Below are 19,282 nucleotides of genomic sequence, written 5' to 3'. Positions count from 1 at the left end.
TGATAAATCATTATTTTCATCTAAAGTATTCATTTAAATTCAAATATGACATTCATATCAATTTTACAGAAATTTGTATTTCCATTTCTACTTGGAACCGAAATTTTCAATCCGTTGAATACAGATCATTTAAAATCTCACTATGACTACATAATTGGTAAGTGGTTTTCTATGATAAATTAAACATTTATTTTTTAAAAAAAAATTATGTTTTTGGAGTAGACTGAAAAAGAGAATATTTGTCAGAACTACGACGAATATCACTTTTGAAGGACGTGGATTGCGATTTTCGGTGGCGATAAAAAAAAATGTATACATTTGAAAAGTGATGCATCCTATGTCTTGCATGTCAAATATTAACGACTGCGTGATAAAATAAAATTATTTTCAGTAGTCTACTTGAAAAACGTAGTTTTCAAAATTCGCTACCTATATATCGGCAAAAAAAAGTAAGATATTGGATTGAATTCTTTATCAGACTCATCGGTAAAAAAAGGAAAATTTAGAATATAATTATTTTGAAACTAGTCGGAAATTTAGAAAAGGAATTGTTGTTTATTTTTCTTTAGAACTCAGAGCATGTGACTGCAAAGTATCATAACTCTGGTAATAATTTCTACCAAATTAAATTGCATAGCGCAAGGGGAAAAACGTTATATTTAAAACTAAATCACAATGAAACTAATCCTGAGTCTATGAGCAGACAGGAACAGTTGTAGAGTGCGCAAAATAAAAAAAACAGACCACCCTGAATAACTTGTGATCTGATGATCGGATCTTCTCGTTCTAGGACTCAATCGCTATTAATTTTACCTTTTATTAAATAGCTTATAGTTTAGTTTTAACTAGTAGCTATTAGCAAACTTGATTAAGCATCATTGACTTAAATAATAGTATAACGAATTTTTACATTTTATCTTGATGAATTAGTACCATTTCACAATTAATTTTGTTTTTTAGAACATAATTTGGTATTTTTATTTCAGTTATTACCCATGACCGAAACTGGCATCATAGGCGTCAATAATACTATGGCGATTATTTACGTTTCTCCAAAATGATATAGTACTATTTCTCATAAAAATTTTGCTTTTCAGTATATGATTTAATATTGTTTTTCGAAGCTCTGTCGCCAAGGAAAATAAAAGTTTTTATCAGATTAAGTGCTTTACACTGGAAGCAATGAGACGATTTTAAATCATATACATATTCTTCGAAAGAAGAATTATCTGGGCTTTAGAACAGACAAATGACTTAAATATTTTAAAAGATATTAAACTTTTTAAAATATCGCCAATTTGGCGACATTTTTCCACCTAGATTAAAATTATCAAAATCACTGCCACATTCTCAGATTTTGAAATTTTTATGAGCCCACATAATGCAGCATTGGATTAAGTTTTTAAATATTTAAAAATTAGCCGATAAACAATTTTCATTTTCGTATAACTGTGACTTTTCTCCATATTGACCATTTGCGCAATAATCAAAATAAGCATACACAGCGCTGACTTTAGATATGCTAAGCTTTACCTAACAGTTCCAAACTCACAATAGTTATTAAAATAACTTATTATTTATATGAAATTAAATTAATCATTTCATATTACGACGGAGGCTTCAAAAACCAGCTTTAATATTATTCTTTTTAATTTCAAATACAGTTAGTTTTAAATTACTTTGCTTTATAGAAATACATTTTAAAAGCATAATTTAGAAAAATAATAATAATAGTTCGGTTTCATATTACTTAAGGAATAATAATTTGATGACGTAATCTGCCTATCACTCACGTGTTCATCTGAGACCTCCTTGAAGGGTGAAAGAAAATTGTCTTAGGAAATACAATAAACTTTTTTTTTTTGTTGATAAATGATAGCTAAAAGAAATTAATTTTGACTGATAATATCTTTAAAATATTTTTAAAAAAAATCATAATTCTCTGCAGTTTCATGTCGATTAATGGCGCTTTTTCTAAACTATTGAGGAAATTCCATTTTATGCGTATCTTCTGAATGATATATGCAAACTTTTTGTACGATTTCTTAAGATAGGAGGCAGTGACTAAGACGCTAGCAGAAGTGATTCCGGAGTTATAGGAGAAACAGACACACGTATAATCTCTTAATTTTATCATTATAGATTTAAACACAAATTGTATTCTGATAATACTGAATGTCATGAAATATGACTTCCCTGGATTAACGCATACGGCAAGTTTGCTTTGAATTTCATCAAAACAGGCTGAAAGAAAAGATCGTGGCCTTTTTTTTTTCTTTATAATTTATTATAACTTCAGGAAATGTAGTGTATCATCTCTTTTAAGGAATTTATGTTACTGTAAAAGCCAGAAGTAGGGTAAATCCCAGGGCTCGAAAGAACTCAGAAATTTTACCCATCCCCGAGGACGGCTTGTCCAACAATGTACCCGTCCTCCTTTGAAACTAACCCGTATCTTCTAAATAATTAAAAATATGATTTTTCTCTTATTTATTACAAACCTTTATATAAATTGCACAATGAATTAGTAGTTACTGGGATTACATTGTACATTAATAAAAGAAATACTAGGTTACTAATAGTGACCTAGTATTTCCTTTATGAAATAATTTATTTCTTTTATGAAGTGATTTATTTCTTTTATGAAATAATTTATTTCTTTTATGAAATAATTTAAATGATAAAGGTCAAGTTTTCTGGAATGTCAATTTATCCGAGGGTACTGCGTTTTTTAAATGAATCCCAAATATTACGTTTGCCTATTCCACAATCAGGCCAATGATTTACAGAGGTTTCTGCACAGAAATCTGAAAGGAGTTTTCCATTTAGGTAGATGTTCATAATTGCGTTTAACGCTTCTTGTTTAAGACCAGTGCGCAATGTGTTTCTTTGTAAGTTCATTGCCGAAAAACCCCTTTCAACAGCTGCAGTACTCCCAGACAGAGAAAGCATCAATTCCATTTCAGGATCATTTAAGGCGCTAGACTCTTCACGAATATTAACGGGAAAATGGCCGTCCGCGCGGACGTCGGATTCGAGAAATTCGTTGTCCGCGGGGAATTTTTGACCGCCGAGGACGGGCGGACGGGCAGTTTTTCGAGCCCTGGTAAATCCTATTTTTTTTACCAATAAACCTAAGATTTAATAAAGTTGCGTAGTAACTCCTAGATTTTGTAGCAAAAATTTCGTTAAGTGCCGAAATAGTATCATGTTGAAGCTTACTTTGGACTTTTACCGAGCAACTTTGGTACAAGTTATGTTTTACCGTTAAAATCTATGACTTCTGGTTTTTTAATGCAATATTTATAGGTATTTTTTTCCTTTCAAATCAAATTTCTTTAGTGGTTTCGAGCATGTAACATAAAAATAAAAACAATATCACCTACAACTATTGAGTAAGAACCTTACTTTTTTTTCCTTATTTTCGCTTTTAAGCTATTTTTATGACAAAGGAACGAAATTCAATGCTCAAAATGCACACCTAACACGCAAAAAAAAAAAAAAATTTGTGCTATGCGTGTCTCTGTGTTTATGCTGATTTTTTCTTCGTAAGTCATATTTACAAACACGTTTTAGAATAAATTATGCTTGTTTTAATTCTCAACAAAATTTAGTTTCCTGATTCGATAATGAATAAGTTCCAGTAATTTTTTGTATGCACTTTACATCATCAATTAAATACTTTAATTATCGTTTTGTCATGTAACTTTGTAGCTCTGCAGAGCGTTCTGTAACTAACATTATTATAAATAGTTTAACAATTCTGAGAGGATGTGAAAAGTAATTGTTAAAAACACCATCAAACACCTTTTTATCATTCGTGCCGGTTTTGGGGGGTTTACTCTCTCCATCATCAATAGAGATTAATAGGAATTTGATAATACATTTTACTTTTCCCTAGCTAAAACATTAATTTTCGATTCAAAATCTTTCAGTTTTTAACTTCATTTTTGACACGCATGTATATTAAGGGGGGTGATTACAGGTTTTCCAAATGATGGTATGGATAATTGTATCGGAGAGTAGTTTAATAGAGCAGTGATCTCCTCATCCGTTTCACTGTCCAGCGTTCATGTTCCGAATTGTCTGCTAATTTTATAGCACTGAAAGGCTTTTATTAAAAAAAAATTTCTTTACACATTTCGTTGAAGATTTTCATCAAACAATGCCGGATTTATTAACAAATGGAAAAGTATAACAAAAAGAAATTTCAAATTTTTCATACTTTTACTGTACTGCAATGCAACTTGGAAACTACGGAAGTGTGACTCGCCAATATTGAAATAAACTAGTGGGATGTATGCCTTATGAGGAATAATTTTAGGGGGCAACATTCGTTTCGGCCCATAGAAGGTCCTGTGAGAGATAAAAAATAGTTCAATATATAGAAAAATCGGTATTTTATTACTTCAATGCAGACTATTAGTTATTGTAATTGTCTCTCTCATACTCCAATGGTTTTTGTGGTAATTATTAAATAATTTTCTGATTGATTTATTAATTAGCAAATTAATTAATTATCCAATTAATTACAAATTAATTGGATTATGATACAATTACAATAACTAGTAGTCTGCATTGAAGTAATAAAATACTGATTTTTCTGCGTATTTAATTATTTTTTATCTCTCACAAGACCTTCTATGGGCCGAAACGAATATTAATTAGTTTATTAATTAGCAAATTAATTAATTATCCAATTAATTACAAATTAATTGGAGTGTGAGACAATTACAATTACTAATAGTCTGCATTGAAGTAATAAAATACCGATTTTTCTATATATTGAATTATTTTTTATCTCTCACAGGACCTTCTATGGGCCGAAACGAATGTCGCCCCCTAAAATTATTCCTCATAAGGCATACATCCCACTAGTTTATTTCAAAATTGGCGAGTCACACTTCCCTAGTTTCCCTTGTTAGTGAGAACGTAGCTGTAAAGACAGAGGCTTTCATTGACAAAAGACAATTTTACTACTTTTTCTAAACCCTATGAGTCCCATTACTTGATTAAAAATTTCATTCGCTTCAAAAGCTTATAAATAGGAAATAACAGTTACGTTGAAAGCGCTAAAAAAACAGACGCCCATTTTCAGGACTGGAATGAGAAGAAACAAAAGTGATTTGAAATATAAAACGAGAAGTTTTCAACAAGAAATGGAAAGATAAAGGTAAGAAACCAAACTCCAAGGAAACCACTGTAACCGAGAGAGAAAAACGAAGAAAAAAGGAGCAAGAAAAACAAGTGACAAAGAGGGGGGAATGAGGGTAAAATGCATTTCCATGCGCTATGGAAAGGTGAGAAATTAATGTCGTTAACAGGACAATCAGCATTCAAATGAATAAGACAAGATTCCAGGATATCAAGATGAGCTGATGTGACTGGGGTGATAATTTTGGCATTGTAGAAATTAAATTTATGTCCAAGAATCCAACCATGTGCAGCAATTGATGATTTCACGTATCCTTGATAATGGATATATCTGTCGTGTTCCTTAAGTCTACATTTTAAAAGCGCCTAGTTCGCCCCATGTACCAAGGTCACACTGGCAAGGAATGTAGTAAATGCTCCAGTGGTTATCAAAGCTAATAGGATCTTAAAGAGATATAAATTTGATTTTGTCAACAGGAATAAAAATGAAAAAATAACTTCAAAACCAAAACGAGTGAGGATATTAGCAATTTTAAAACAAACGGAAGAAAAAAAAAGTTAAAGTGACAACTTCTCTGTAAGGTTTAGATAAAGAGGCACGTTTAGCTACAGTGAGTTTAGCAAGAGCTGAATCAACTATAGTAGGGTTAAATCCACTAGCGGAAGAAGTTAAGTTCAGAGTTTGAAGAAGATAAAGATAAAATGCATTTCCACGCGCTACAGAAAGGTTGTGAGAAACTAATGTCGTTAACAGGAAAATCAGCATTCATATGAATAAAACAAGGTTCCAGGACATCAGGAGGAGTTGGTGTGACTGGGGTGGAAATAATTTCGGCCTTGTCGAAATTAAATTCATATCCAAGATTCCAACTATGTGCAGCAATTAATGATTCCACGTATTCTTGATGACGGACATATTTATCGCGTACCTTAAATCTAAATTTTAAAGCGCATCTGGTTCGTCCAATGTAAAAATTTCGCACGGACAAGGAATGTAGTAAGTGCCCCAAGGATGTTTAAGAGATTTAAATTTGATTTTGTTAACGTTCCTAAACGTGACTTCAAAACCAAAACGAGAGAGGATATTAGCAATTTTCTGACAAACGGAAGAAAAAATCTGTAAAGTAACAAGTTCTCTCTAAGGTTTAGATGAAGAGGGGCGATTGAATATAGTAGTAAGTTTAGCAAGAGCTGTATCAACTATAGAAGGGTTAAATCCACGAGCGGAGGAAGTTAAGTTCGGAGTTTAAAGAAGAAGAGTCAGAACTAAAGTTAAGTGCAAATAAATTGAAAGTATGAAATGCAGGGAGGGGGGGGATCAAATTTTTACGATAAACAGAGGTGGAAAAGGATCAAATTATTGAGTATTCAAGAACATCTAAAAAAATCCCATGAGTACCAGTTTCAGGTTTTTTCCCAGCTTTTAGTCAAACTATTCAATGGGACAGAAATGCGAAGAAATTAATTTGCAATACAATTTTGTGCAGAACTTTGAAACGTTTAAGATTGTATAATGTTTTAATATTAAGTTGGTTTGAAGTTTTTGGAATGCTAAGCAGGCAATTTTTAAGTAGATATGCGAAGTTAATTTTTACGCAAATCTTGAAATTACGAAATAATTTTAAAACACACAATTATAAACAATGTTTGCTATCAACTAATGCAGTCTAAAATTTTATTATTTACTTTGCAACACCTGCGGAAAATAATTGGAAGATTCATAATATAATTTTGACATTTCTTTGAAAGATTATCTTTTCAGAATCAGAAGGTGATACTACGTCATGATTTTAAATTTATTACCTTATCACATACTTTAAGCATTAAAAACATGATTCTATCACATAAAATACGTCCTTAACAGAAACAACATCAACTGAAAGAACGCGAAGTTCGTCTAGTCACGCTAAAATATGAACGCTTAAAACATAATCACGAAATAAATCTTGAAGTGTAACCTAAACCTATATGTTTTATCCGCGCTACAAACAGAATAGTTATGTTTACTTAAACTGTTTAAAAGAAAAACATTAAAAGTTAAGAAAAAAATTGAGAATGGATTTCCTATCGTATTTATCCAAGTATATATTCCCCACTCTTCTATCAATGGGAATATACACACCTGAAGTTTCAAAAAATATTGATTCAAATTATGATTACATCATTGGTAAGTATTTTTATGTGCTAATAAAATTTTATTTACCCCATGAATTTCTGAATGAATTTGAAACCATGTAAAAGAGTTACTATGATTCAAATATTTGTTTCAACAATTTCCTAATACACTTGTCTCCCGTTTTCTTGATTTGCTTTAATATATGTTTCACTATTGTGATGCTAAAATGGGCATTACATATTTCCTAGCTTTTAAAATCTCTTTAATTTCCCAAACTTATTTTTTCAAAATCATTCTTAATCGAATTTTAGTTAAAGTAAACCAATTTTTTAATTTTTAATTCATAAAATTTCATAAAAAGTTAATATATATATTTTATTCCTTTCTTGACAACCAATGTAATAGCTATTTTTTTCAATACAAATGTAAACTAATTAATTCACTGCCCCGACTAAATCGTAAACAAAATCTAATTATAACTTTTTATTCTTTATTTCTTACTACAAAAATGGTTCAGTTATATTGTTATACTAATTCTCACAGTCTTTCTGGCGATTATATTTCGGATAATTATTTTCAAATTTAATCTTGATTATGGGGGTTCGACTTTATTCTTTGGCTACGCTATCATTCGGTAAATTTCCAACCAGGAATCTCTCCCCATGCTCCTAACTGTCTGTTGGGAACAATTCACTTACTTTGAAATTTGGAGTGAATTATTGGCGTGGAGATTTGGGGCTTTGGTCTCCCCGTATCAACCGCTGAATTGATATATTTACAGAAATTCTTAATCAGATAACAAGAATGATTCTCTTGATCCTTTTTAGGAACGTTCTTTTCTTTATTTTATAATTTTGGAATAAGGCCATGTTCATTATACTATTTACTTAATAAATCATTGTTTCCTAAACGATTTTATTCATTTTTCTGGGATAAATATCCCTGAATCATATCCAAATTAAAATGTATCTGATAATAAGATTCTATCATAAGATTCTATATATAAGATTCTATCATCGCGAATTACTAACTGTTGAATCTGAACAAAGCAAACTATATTGATCTATCAAATGGCCTTTGAATTTCACAAAAAGTTAAAATTTTATCTACTAGAAGGCCATTTTCAATTAAAAACTTAACGCAATTTTTTTTTTTCGAAATTCAAATTTTTTCAAAAGCTATTGAAATTTTAAACATTTTTATCGGTTTTTTTTTCTTACTTTTTTTTTGTTTTAATTATTTATCCGTTGCTAGAAAACTTATCTCCCTCGAGATCATCTTTTATTAGCTCGCGTTTGTCTTAATGTCAAAAGCAACAAAATAAATAAATGAAAGAAGGATATAAGATGCCACCAGATATAAATCTTAAAATTATTTTAAATTCTTTTTTAAATATAAAGGTCTCAAAAAGAGAACAATATGAACAGTTGTATGATATAAGTTTGTCGTTTAAGAGTGACAACAGGCAATTTGACTTCACATTTATTACTTCTTATTGTGTCCTACGTTCTATATTACTAAATTTAATACTTTATATACTATTATTATTATTATAGATTACTATTATTTAAATACTTTATTTATGCAGATTTTTTATTTTCAATTAAAGTTGATTATTTTTCAAATTTAAGCAATCGTTCATTTTGTTACGATTAACTTAATAACAAAATGTACTTACATAAAATAATAATAATTACTTATTTTTTATTCAAACTTACTTTTCTTTTTGAAAAGGGACATATTTTAAGGAAGGAAAACGTCAGATATTTAAATAGGATCCAACCAAACACTTCTGATACAATTATATCCGACACAGGGACCAGCTAATAAAAATTATTTAAAGAAAAATACAACAAAAAAATCAGCCTGAAACAGGTGATTAAAGATTAGAATAATAAATTTTGAAAAGTTTAAAAACTGAAGCTAAACTAAAAGAAAACTAAACTAAAAGAAAACTTGAAGAAAACTAAAGCTTTAGTTTAAAAACTGAAAGAAAGTCAATTTAGATTATCTTAATTTCAAAATTAAATCGAGATTTTTATAAAAAATTTTTAAATGGATATGTTAAGGATATTAAAGCCTTATTTATTCAAGACAAAAAGTTATGGTATTCTTCCAGTTGGAGCTGGCTCAGCGGGAAGTGTCATTGCTTCAAGGTTATCTGAGGACGAATGCGTGAAAGTTTTGCTCTTGGAAGCTGGACCTGAAGCTCAAATTGCATCTGAAGTGCCTTTAGCTGCTCACGAACTGCGAAATTCTGTAAATGATTGGGCTTACATGTCAGTTCCACAAAAAAATGGAGCTCAGGGATTTCCAAATCAGGTTTGTTAATAATCTTAATCTATGCAGAGAATAAAATTACACTTTATAACATAGTTCTTGAAATAAGGAAAAACCTGATAGCAATATTTTTTTTTATTTTTTTATCTTTTTTATTTCCAATGGGCTGCACAATCAGTCTTCCCGATGAGCAGACCTAGTGTGTTCTCCAGAAGTGATATCCACTCTTTCAGGACCACCACAATGGGTGAGATACCGTTGGCCAAGTTAATTTGGACGACTAGTTTCTCTCACACTAGATGGCAGCACCGAGACTCTATTTGGATGCTAAAGTGCACTAGGAATTTAGTTTTGCCGGAAATGCCAAGAGCCAATAAGGCACTCCAGAGATCTTTTACATGGCGCATAATCATACGACATGGCCGCTGAGGATTTTCAGCATCCCGAAAATCCGGTGTCTTGGCCAGGAATCGAACCCGCCGACTTGGGCTCAGAAGGCCGATGACAAACCAACTGCGTCACCCAGCCACTGATAGCAATATTAAGATGTATCAAAATAAAAGTCAATACCTAATTACGTAACAAGTAGTTAAAAGCACTTTTTTAAAGGTATGCGACTTATCCATGGCTAAGGATAATATTCAACTTCATTTGATTCAGTGACTAAGAGGGCTGAAGACTGACTAAACGCTCGACTAATTCGCTTGCAGTCATTAGCCGAGCGTATTTTATTTTATAACAGTCGTTGAACAACCAATCCAATGTTGAGTTTACGACAGTCAATGTTCAATGCCGCAGGCTTGTAATTTTTGTAATTTTTAACCACATCCAGAATACAAGGAAATTCCTGAATCAAATATCGGGAGAAATTTGTCTTCGTTGTGGACTTTTTTGATGGAACTAACCAGCATTTGAGCTAAATGAAGAGGAAAACCACGAAAATCTCCCGCAGTTGACGGATGGAGACTAACATATGATCCGTCTACCACTGTGGATATTTAAAGCCAGCACTGTAGTCAATGTGAGCCGGATGCGGATTTCGTATCAACCAGCCATCACTGGGATTCAAACCCGATTCACCTCATTGGAAAGCGAACACTCTATTCCCTGAGCCACCACGGCTCCAATTCTAGCTAAGCATATTGGAACAGTCCACATTCTTTGGGTGACCACACTTCCGACGAGCACCCCCTCGTCACTATATATTTTTACCACTATATATTGTACCCCCTACTATATATTATACCATTATATACCACTATATATTATACCCCCTCGTCACACTATATAGATAATTTTTTTTCTATGTTGATGTATATTTGTTTCGATTGCTTATTAGCTAATTATTATGAAATTTTTTTCAAAAACATTGAAAATTATTGATTATGAATTAAAAACCATATATTACAACTTAGTTGTTGAAAATTTAAAATAAAATGATTTAAATCAATCTGAATTTTTGAAGTGTTAATTCGCTATAAACTTGTGAACTGAACTCAAAGGTTCTTTTTGATAGATTATACCTCATTGATTAATTTGACCTTAAAAGTCCAAAATTTATTAGTCAAAACTTTTAGAAGATACAGCAGTTTATAGCACACAGCGTAGTAAAGCAAAATACAGGATTTACAACCTTAGACGGGTCAATGATCTAATTCAGGTCAGACTACAACTAGAGTCACAAACAGACTACTACTCTCATGAGGTTTGGCCTGGGTGACTTAGGCCATTCGGGCCCTTTACCCATTCGTCATGAAATGACGGAGCTTGAGATGCCCTTGTGATCTTTGTATCCTAAAAAATAAAAGTAGAAAAAAAAATAATAAGTGGGCACATTATCCAAATACACATCAATTACTATTCTGACGAGGCACAAATTTATTTACATAGGTTTGACGACTAAGTCCTGAAAATTTCCAACAATTCAAGTGTAACTCCATGAATATTAGTTTTATCGATTTCAAACTCGAAATTTCCGGAACTATCATTTTGCTGCCAAAATGGTCACCAAGAATTGCCAAAATTATCGCTATTTCGGCAAAAGTTTAGCCAAACCCGGTCTTCCATTAGAAATACACTAAGGCGTTATCTTCTCTCTTCTATCTTGTTGTAGTTACCAAAATAAAAGAACCTTAACAACTAAATAAATAACATAAATGCAGCACAGAAAAAAATATTGTGAAACAAAAAAATATATAATTTCATTGCTTAATTTAACGAAAAGAAAGATCTCACCTTGTGCGAAGAAGCATAAGAAAAGAACTCCAACTAAAAGGAAAAAAAGTGTTCTACTATAATTGGGTATACTATAGCCTACGTCACAGGTTGTGTTATTCCTACTAAATTTAACCCATGAACGGCATTTTCTGCGAGCCTAACTTCAAGCCACAAATAAACAAACGAAGTGTTTGATCGTTTAAATAGCTGCTCGCCAGATTTTATTGCATTATAAAGAAAAGTAATTGATATTCGATTTTTGATTAATAATTGATTTATGTGGATAGTGGCATTTATGTGGATAGTGGCATAGAATTTAGCATTGCGTCATGGTAAATGTTATTCCTACTAAGTGGAAGTAGTTGTGTTTTTTTATATTATACCCAATTCTTTCAAAAAAAAAAACTTGAACCACCAATACAATATGTCCTTTTTTAATTTTGTGCTTTTTGCCAACCTGGTTAAATATAATTCATCAATCTTTAACAGCAATTTAAATTTTGTTCTTTGAGAATAATCGTCTGCTACTAATGTCAGTCTTCAACATATCTAATTTTAACAGCTTCAGTCGGTCTCAGATATTTAGCCTTATAACAAAAGAATATTCCCTACATTGTTTACGTATTCATAAATTCGTAATAGTTTCAAATGTTAAAAGTATTATAAGTAGAACAGCAAGCAAAGTGCGGTTTCTCTTCAAAATGAGTTAATTATTTTAAATAAATCACTGAATTTCTACGTTAATAATTGCTTTGATAACTAGTATCGCATGCAGATTTAAATATGTAAATTATTTTTGTAAAGAAAACAAAAACAAAAATTTAATAAAAATTTCTAATCTATGATCTCAGTGACCTTACGGAAAGCTCTTAACCCCCAACTTCAAATCTTCTTCACCCATCAGGGAGGGGTGATCGAAGCAGGGAGCATCTGCAATTACTTTAGGAACCAATGCTTTAAAAACATTCATGCATTTTGGATGGCTTTCTCACGCAAATATTATTTTTATTAATTTCTGTAACAAACAATTCAAAATCTTTTTAACCGATTGTGATTTGACTGCTTTAATATTATAAAGCTAATTTTAGAGTAATCGTATATTGTCTCAAAATTAAAAGTTATGTTGTCTTATTTTTATTTGTGATATATTAATGTACAATGTGCAAAAAAAACGGACCATCCTGAATAACTTTTGATCTAATGATCGGATAATCACATTCTAGGATTCAATCTTAAAGGCTAGAGGGGGTGACCTCAAATTAACTAAATAATAAGGACAGGTGATATTTTAGCCAACTGGCGGTTTAGCAAGCATGCAAAATTGAGAGAATGTTTTTCTACATTACACTGATTTCCTCTCTCATAAACAGAAAAGCCACAAGTCAAATAGCGACTTCTTACTTGAAGAAATGTCAGTAGGTTAAGTTATGAGATCAGACACAAAAACGTACTTTCTCAGGATAAAGATAGCTTTTTTGATGGATTCGGAGTTCTGACCCCCAAAATATAGGGGGTAGCCCAATTCTGGTAAATATGGTCCCAGTAGTTTGGTCCCTTGTAATTGCTCTTGTTTCAAACAAGTCGGATACTTTAAACTCAATTCCTCAGGAACTATTCGATTGATTTAGCTTAAATTCTGTATTTTGCCGACATTCTTTAAAATGAGGCAAAAAATTTTATATCTTATAATTTTTTTGACGATTCTTAAATAAAATAATAAATATTTACAAAAAATTATTTTTTAATTAGAATTATTTTTGGATAAACGAATTTTATAATTGTGCGCAAAAAGTGTTCAATTCGCGTTAAAAATTCTCGAGATATAGCGAAATACGCAAAAAGTAAAATTATCATTAAGGGGTCCTAACTTAGGAGCGTTATACTGACCAAACTATTGGGACCATATTTTCCAGATTGAGGCTAACCTTTATAATTTGGGGGTAAAAAAAATCCACACCCGTTGAAAAAAGATATGTTTATTCAAAGAAAATACTTTTTTGAGTCTGATTCCGTAACCTAAAATATCGTCTGCACTTATTAATTAGTATAGTTGAAGACGCCTCTTCGTTCCATTAAGATTGAGTCCTAGATCCTGAAAATCCAATCATCAGATCAAAAGTTACTTAGGGTGATCCGTTTTTAATGGCGCACTATACGTAGCTGAGAGAAATTTTAAAATTCAGTATATCATACTTGAAATGTACCTTTGGAACTATTTAACCGTACACATAAAAGTCTAAGCCATATGCATGAAATGAATGAAAGACAAAAAGAACAAAAATACCAAAGAGAATTTTCGAAAAATATTTACGTTAGTAATTTACATTTTCTCATCAGTGAAATAATTAAAATTATACTGTTTTGCACGGTTAAAACGTTTCAGGATTCAACAGTGATTATTTTTTTAATCTTTAAAAATAATATTGGTATGTTTCTTTCTAGCAAGTATCTGTCCCCAGAGGTAAAGGATTAGGTGGATCGAGTTCAATTAATTATGCGATATACACTAGGGGCAGCCATATGGATTACGATCAATGGGCCATCAATGGTGCAACAGGTTGGTCTTGGAAGGAAGTTTTTCCTTATTTCAAGAAATCAGAAAATATGACTGACCTACAACTACTTAGAAACGGTAGGGAACAGTAATAACTAAGAGATTTTGATTTCGTCTAAATTTTCAACCGCAAATAATTAAACATTATCTAAAAAAATAAAGTGTCTGCTTTTAGCGCTAAAGGTACTAGAAACTGATTTCATAAATTTTCAAAATTGAAACTAACCTAGTTGGACAAACGAAAAATAAATTGACATGAAGTGCACTTTCATTTACTTAGAAATTAATCCTTAAACAGAAGCTATTCATGCAAAGTATGAAATTGCAAGTGGGTTTTTTAAAAAGAAGAAGAAGATGATGGATAACCGCCCAGCTGATTGTTTATAAGCAAAATAGCGTGTTGAAGTTGAGTTAAGTTTCTCCACATAAGTTAGAATGTCAATTACCGTGAAATTAATTAAATAAAAGGCCGTATCACGCATCGAATTTGTTAAAATAAAATTCTTCCTCATCTACGTCTTTTAATTAACTGAAATTTAATATATGCTTATGCGTTTTATTGTAACCATGATATAATTTTGTTTTGCGTACCTGGCAACTTCGATGCATAATTAGTATGTTTATGTTCTAGATGGCTTTCTATAAGAATATATTTTAATTTAAGTAAGAATTATACATAGTGAAAGAATTAAAATATTTGCGAAAGAATCTTCATGAAAGAATATAGAATGTGTCACTTAAGAGAATAGCTTACTTACTTAAGAGAATTGATACTTGACGAGCTTGGATTAATCGAAATAGAATGGAAAGAACAGTTCCAAACGTAAACAAATGCTACATTCCAACAACCACTCAGGATCAAGATACACACACTACGTCACTTGTAGGAACCCCATTGCCATATAAACTGAGTGTCTGCATGCAACGCGATTGAATATTTTTAACATTTTGGTGTAAAATAAAGTTCAAAAAGATGTGCCAGTTACGAAACTCTAAGAAAGTTTTATATTTATAAATAAAATATTTCCTAGTTTTCACGAATCGTTGAAAAAGATGAAAAGTGAAATTTTTGACGTTAAAACTGGTTTTTGACACAACACTAAAAAGTGTTAAAGACTGTAATAAACTGTTGAAATCTGACAAAACTATCGAAAACCTGCGCAAGTTTCTTTTTTATCATTAGGAAGCATTTTATTACAAGTCAAACAAATCAGGAGCAATATTTCATTATAATTACTACCATAATTAAGATTCATACTATTCATCATTTACANCGTCAGCTCTACGTCAACTTTCCGCTGACGCCCAGATAAGGCGCTAGTTCTAAGAAACCAGGCCTTGAACTAACAAACCAGTATTTTGTTGGCGTCAGCGGGACGTTGACGTCACGCTGACGCCCAGATAAGGCGCTTGTCCTAAGAAACCAGACCTTAAAAAAGGTTTTATATTTATTAGTAAAACATTTCCAAGTTTTGACGAATCGTTGAAAAAGATGAAAATTAATATATCAAAACCAGAGTTAAGTTTTTGACGTTAAAACTGGTTTCTGACACAACACATTAAAAAGTGCTAAAGACTGTAATAAACTGTCGAAATCTGACAAAACTGTCGAAAACCTGACGCAAGTTTCTTTTTTATCGTTAGGAGCATTTTATTACAACTCAAACAAATCAGGAGCAATACTTGCATTATAATTATACTACCATAATTAAGATTCATACTATTGGTCCTGTACAAAAAATATAGCCATTACAGAACCATGAGTTGTTAATTGTTATCAATCTAAATATTGATTTTGATTCCTTAATGCCACAATTAAGGCAGTTTTTTTTAGCTTGTGGTTGATAATGATAGTCTGATTTCAACTTATGAAATTCTTTCTGATTCTTAATATCTGCTGTCTGTTAATACTTATATGTATATAAATATTATCTATAAATCATGATTTTAACATATTCCATGATAAGTAAACTAGCTGCAATTTACAAAAATCAGAAATATTTGCTTATATCAAATATTAATTCGTTTGAATCAATCAACTCAAGTGTTTAATTAAGTTATTATCAATATTTAGCACTGTTATTAGAATAAATTTCTTAATACATGTTAATTTAAGTGTGTTATAATAATTTTCTTACGTCTACGATCTAGTCCATGCAAATAAGCGTAAATCAAAAGAATATTTTCGAACTACTTAAGTTTCATTCACACGGAACTGAAAAATAATACAGAGCTTCAAACCTAGTGTTTTATAATCGCATGCTCCAATTATAAAACATTAGGTTTGAAGCTCGCTGGGTTTGAAGTTACAGTGGAATAAAATGAATATCGTTTTTACACAGATTGATATCTATCTATCTATATTATATAAAACTCTAATATATATGTATAAATAAAACCGATGATATTTCTTTTCTCGTGTTGGCAACAGTTTTCATTTTTAATTGATAGGATTCGGCGCTCAAGAGCACGTAGTGAGCATCATATGGCTAATCTATATTATATAAAACGCTAATACGTTTTAATGGATAGGCTTCGCCGCGCAAGATCACGTAGTGAGCATCATATGTCTAATCGGGTGAATTCTCACCAAATTATCAAAAACATTCTCGCAAAATTATCTTCATAGAAGCCGATGCTTTACATCCGGCGTTCAGTACTATTTCATATTGTTTTACAACACATGGTTTTAGTCCTTTGGTGGGAAAGCCTTTAAAACAAAACTTACAGCAGTTACTTTTCTCAACAACTGAAATTTAGAATAGTGTGATTAGGAAAAATATGTGAACTGTTTGCAATTTCAAATTAATATTGTAATGCACAGGTTTAGAATTTTCTACGAGCGTATCCAATGAGCGAGCAAGGCGAGCATCGGATTGCGAAGCAATCCGAAATGAACTACGAAAGCAGTTCCTGGGGTTGGCGAGGGCCTGCGAAGCCTCCTAGTTTAATAATATTATTCAATAATTTGATTGTTAAGAGTCTTTTACATAAAAGATTATTGTTTTCGTCTTTTTATTTTCAATTATTAAAGAAACTAACAGATAGAACAAATTGCAGTTTTACAAATTTTATTTAATATCTTTTAATATTTGCAATAGATTACAAATTTCTACACTAACCCTTACAAGAAAAAAAAGAAAGAAAGGCGTTTTTGAGATGGTTGTGAAGTGAATAGATGTAAAACACTACACCTGCTGTAGAAAATGAGGTTATGTTTTGAAACGAAAATACCTTCATTAATAAATCTCAATTTAAATTTCCTTTACCACTCTCAAAATCAATTTCATAAATAACTCAAGAAATCATTTTAGTTTAGATCTCGTATAATATTGTCAAAAAGGTGCTTTAGACGAGACTGTTTAAATCTTGGCTATAATCGTGGGAAACAGTCAATTGCCGTTTTCTTTCCGCTCCTGATCAAAACAAGCTAGTGTGATTGTAAAATGCAACGTAAATTAATAAGGAACGTCTATAATTGGTATTAAAACATCACAATGAGAGCTAGGTTTCTTAATTTCCTTCTTCCTCGATAATTTCTCCTTAGATACTGATACCTTCCGCACAAATGAGCAATTACTTTACTTCATTTTTAATCATAAAACATTTATTTAGAACAGTGATTACAGAACACCTTAAATACGGTCATAATTTTAAGAATAAATTAAAACATTTAATCATAGTGAAAAAATAAGCCAACTATAACTTGTAAAAAGTGATTGAAAACAGCGGGAAAGATATTTCGTTGATAAAAATTATTTTTATGTGATTTTATGTAAAAAAAAAAGTTGCTAAGCAAAAAGTTCACAAATGATATACGTAACAGCCGTTGTGGCTCAGGGGATAGAGTGTTCGCCTTCCAATGAAACTGATTCGATTCCCAGCGATGTCTGGTCGATACGAATTCCGTATCCGGCTAGCACTGCCCACAGTACTGACGTAAAATATCCTCAGTGGTAGACGGATCATGTGCTAAAGTCTCCTTGACGTCGGGCTAACAGTGGGAGATTTGTAGTTTTCCTCTCAATGTAACGCAAATTTGGGTTAGTTCCTTCAAAAAGCCCTCTACGAAGGCAAATTTTTCTTAAAACTTTATCCATGAGTTCCCTTGTCTTCTGGATTGGGTTCAAAATTACAAGGCTACGGAGTTGAACATTTAGTAGTCTTAAACCGAAAAATTAGGTCGGCTGTTCAACGACTGCTATAAAATATGAAATAACATGATATATGTATATATCAGCATAAGAAGATTGATTTGAAGATATAAAAATCCGAATATAAAAATTAATTAATTATTAAATTCTGGAGAATATATTTGGTTTTTATTTCATGATTATGACTGAATGAAATATTTTATTTTGTAGTTAGTATTGAAAAGCCGATAAATTTTTGGGTTTACGAAAAGAAAATTAACATTCGGAAGAAAAAGTTTTTTTTTTTTGGGGGGGGGAAGCAGATCTCATTGTTATTAAATTATAAATGACAGTCCTTTTTTTATTATTTTCTGTTTGCAACCGGCTCTGAAAAGCAAATCCAATTTTAAATTTACGACTATCAATGTTCAACTAGATAACTTTGTAATTTTTAACCCAACCAAGAAGTCAAGGAAGTTCTTGGATTAAGCATTGGGAGAAGTTAATTTACGTGGAGGAATTTCTGGTGAAACTAACCCGCATTTCATATTTTCTTACATAGAGAGGAAAATCATGAAAGCTTCCCAAGAATAGTCCGAAGTCTTACCTTTGAGAATATTTTTTATGTCAGTACTGAGATCTTATGTAAGCCAAGACCAAAATCCGTATCTTTCAACCATCACTGGAATTTGAACCTGGGTCACATTTTTGAGAAGTCACCGTGCCACCGTGGCTCTTGAATAATATATTTGATCTAATTTAAGTAGAATAACGCATTAAAACTGACTATTATAACCACTGATTCGACTTTATATATATATATATATA

The 19,282-nt window shown here is 31.3% G+C and overlaps 1 protein-coding gene across 2 annotated transcripts in view; it reads left to right on the top strand.

The window, feature by feature from the left end:
• Positions 1-19,282, top strand: part of LOC122271407 (L-sorbose 1-dehydrogenase-like) — a 47,238-nt gene continuing 27,956 nt past the window's right edge. Inside the window, exons 1-3 of one of the 2 annotated variants that reach the window (XM_071179973.1) lie at positions 1-157; positions 9,390-9,592; positions 14,210-14,399. In XM_071179973.1, the coding sequence (XP_071036074.1) occupies positions 46-157; positions 9,390-9,592; positions 14,210-14,399 (505 nt within the window). In that variant the 5' untranslated portion in view covers positions 1-45. Of the gene's footprint in view, positions 158-6,921; positions 7,322-9,389; positions 9,593-14,209; positions 14,400-19,282 lie in introns of those variants that run through there. The other variant, XM_071179972.1, reaches the window with a different exon arrangement.

The sequence above is a fragment of the Parasteatoda tepidariorum genome, chromosome 4, assembly GCF_043381705.1.
Source record: "Parasteatoda tepidariorum isolate YZ-2023 chromosome 4, CAS_Ptep_4.0, whole genome shotgun sequence".
Classification (NCBI taxonomy): Eukaryota; Metazoa; Arthropoda; class Arachnida; order Araneae; family Theridiidae; genus Parasteatoda; species Parasteatoda tepidariorum.
The sequence above is the reverse complement of the archived record's forward strand: the minus strand, read 5'-3'. Positions and strand labels throughout refer to the sequence as shown.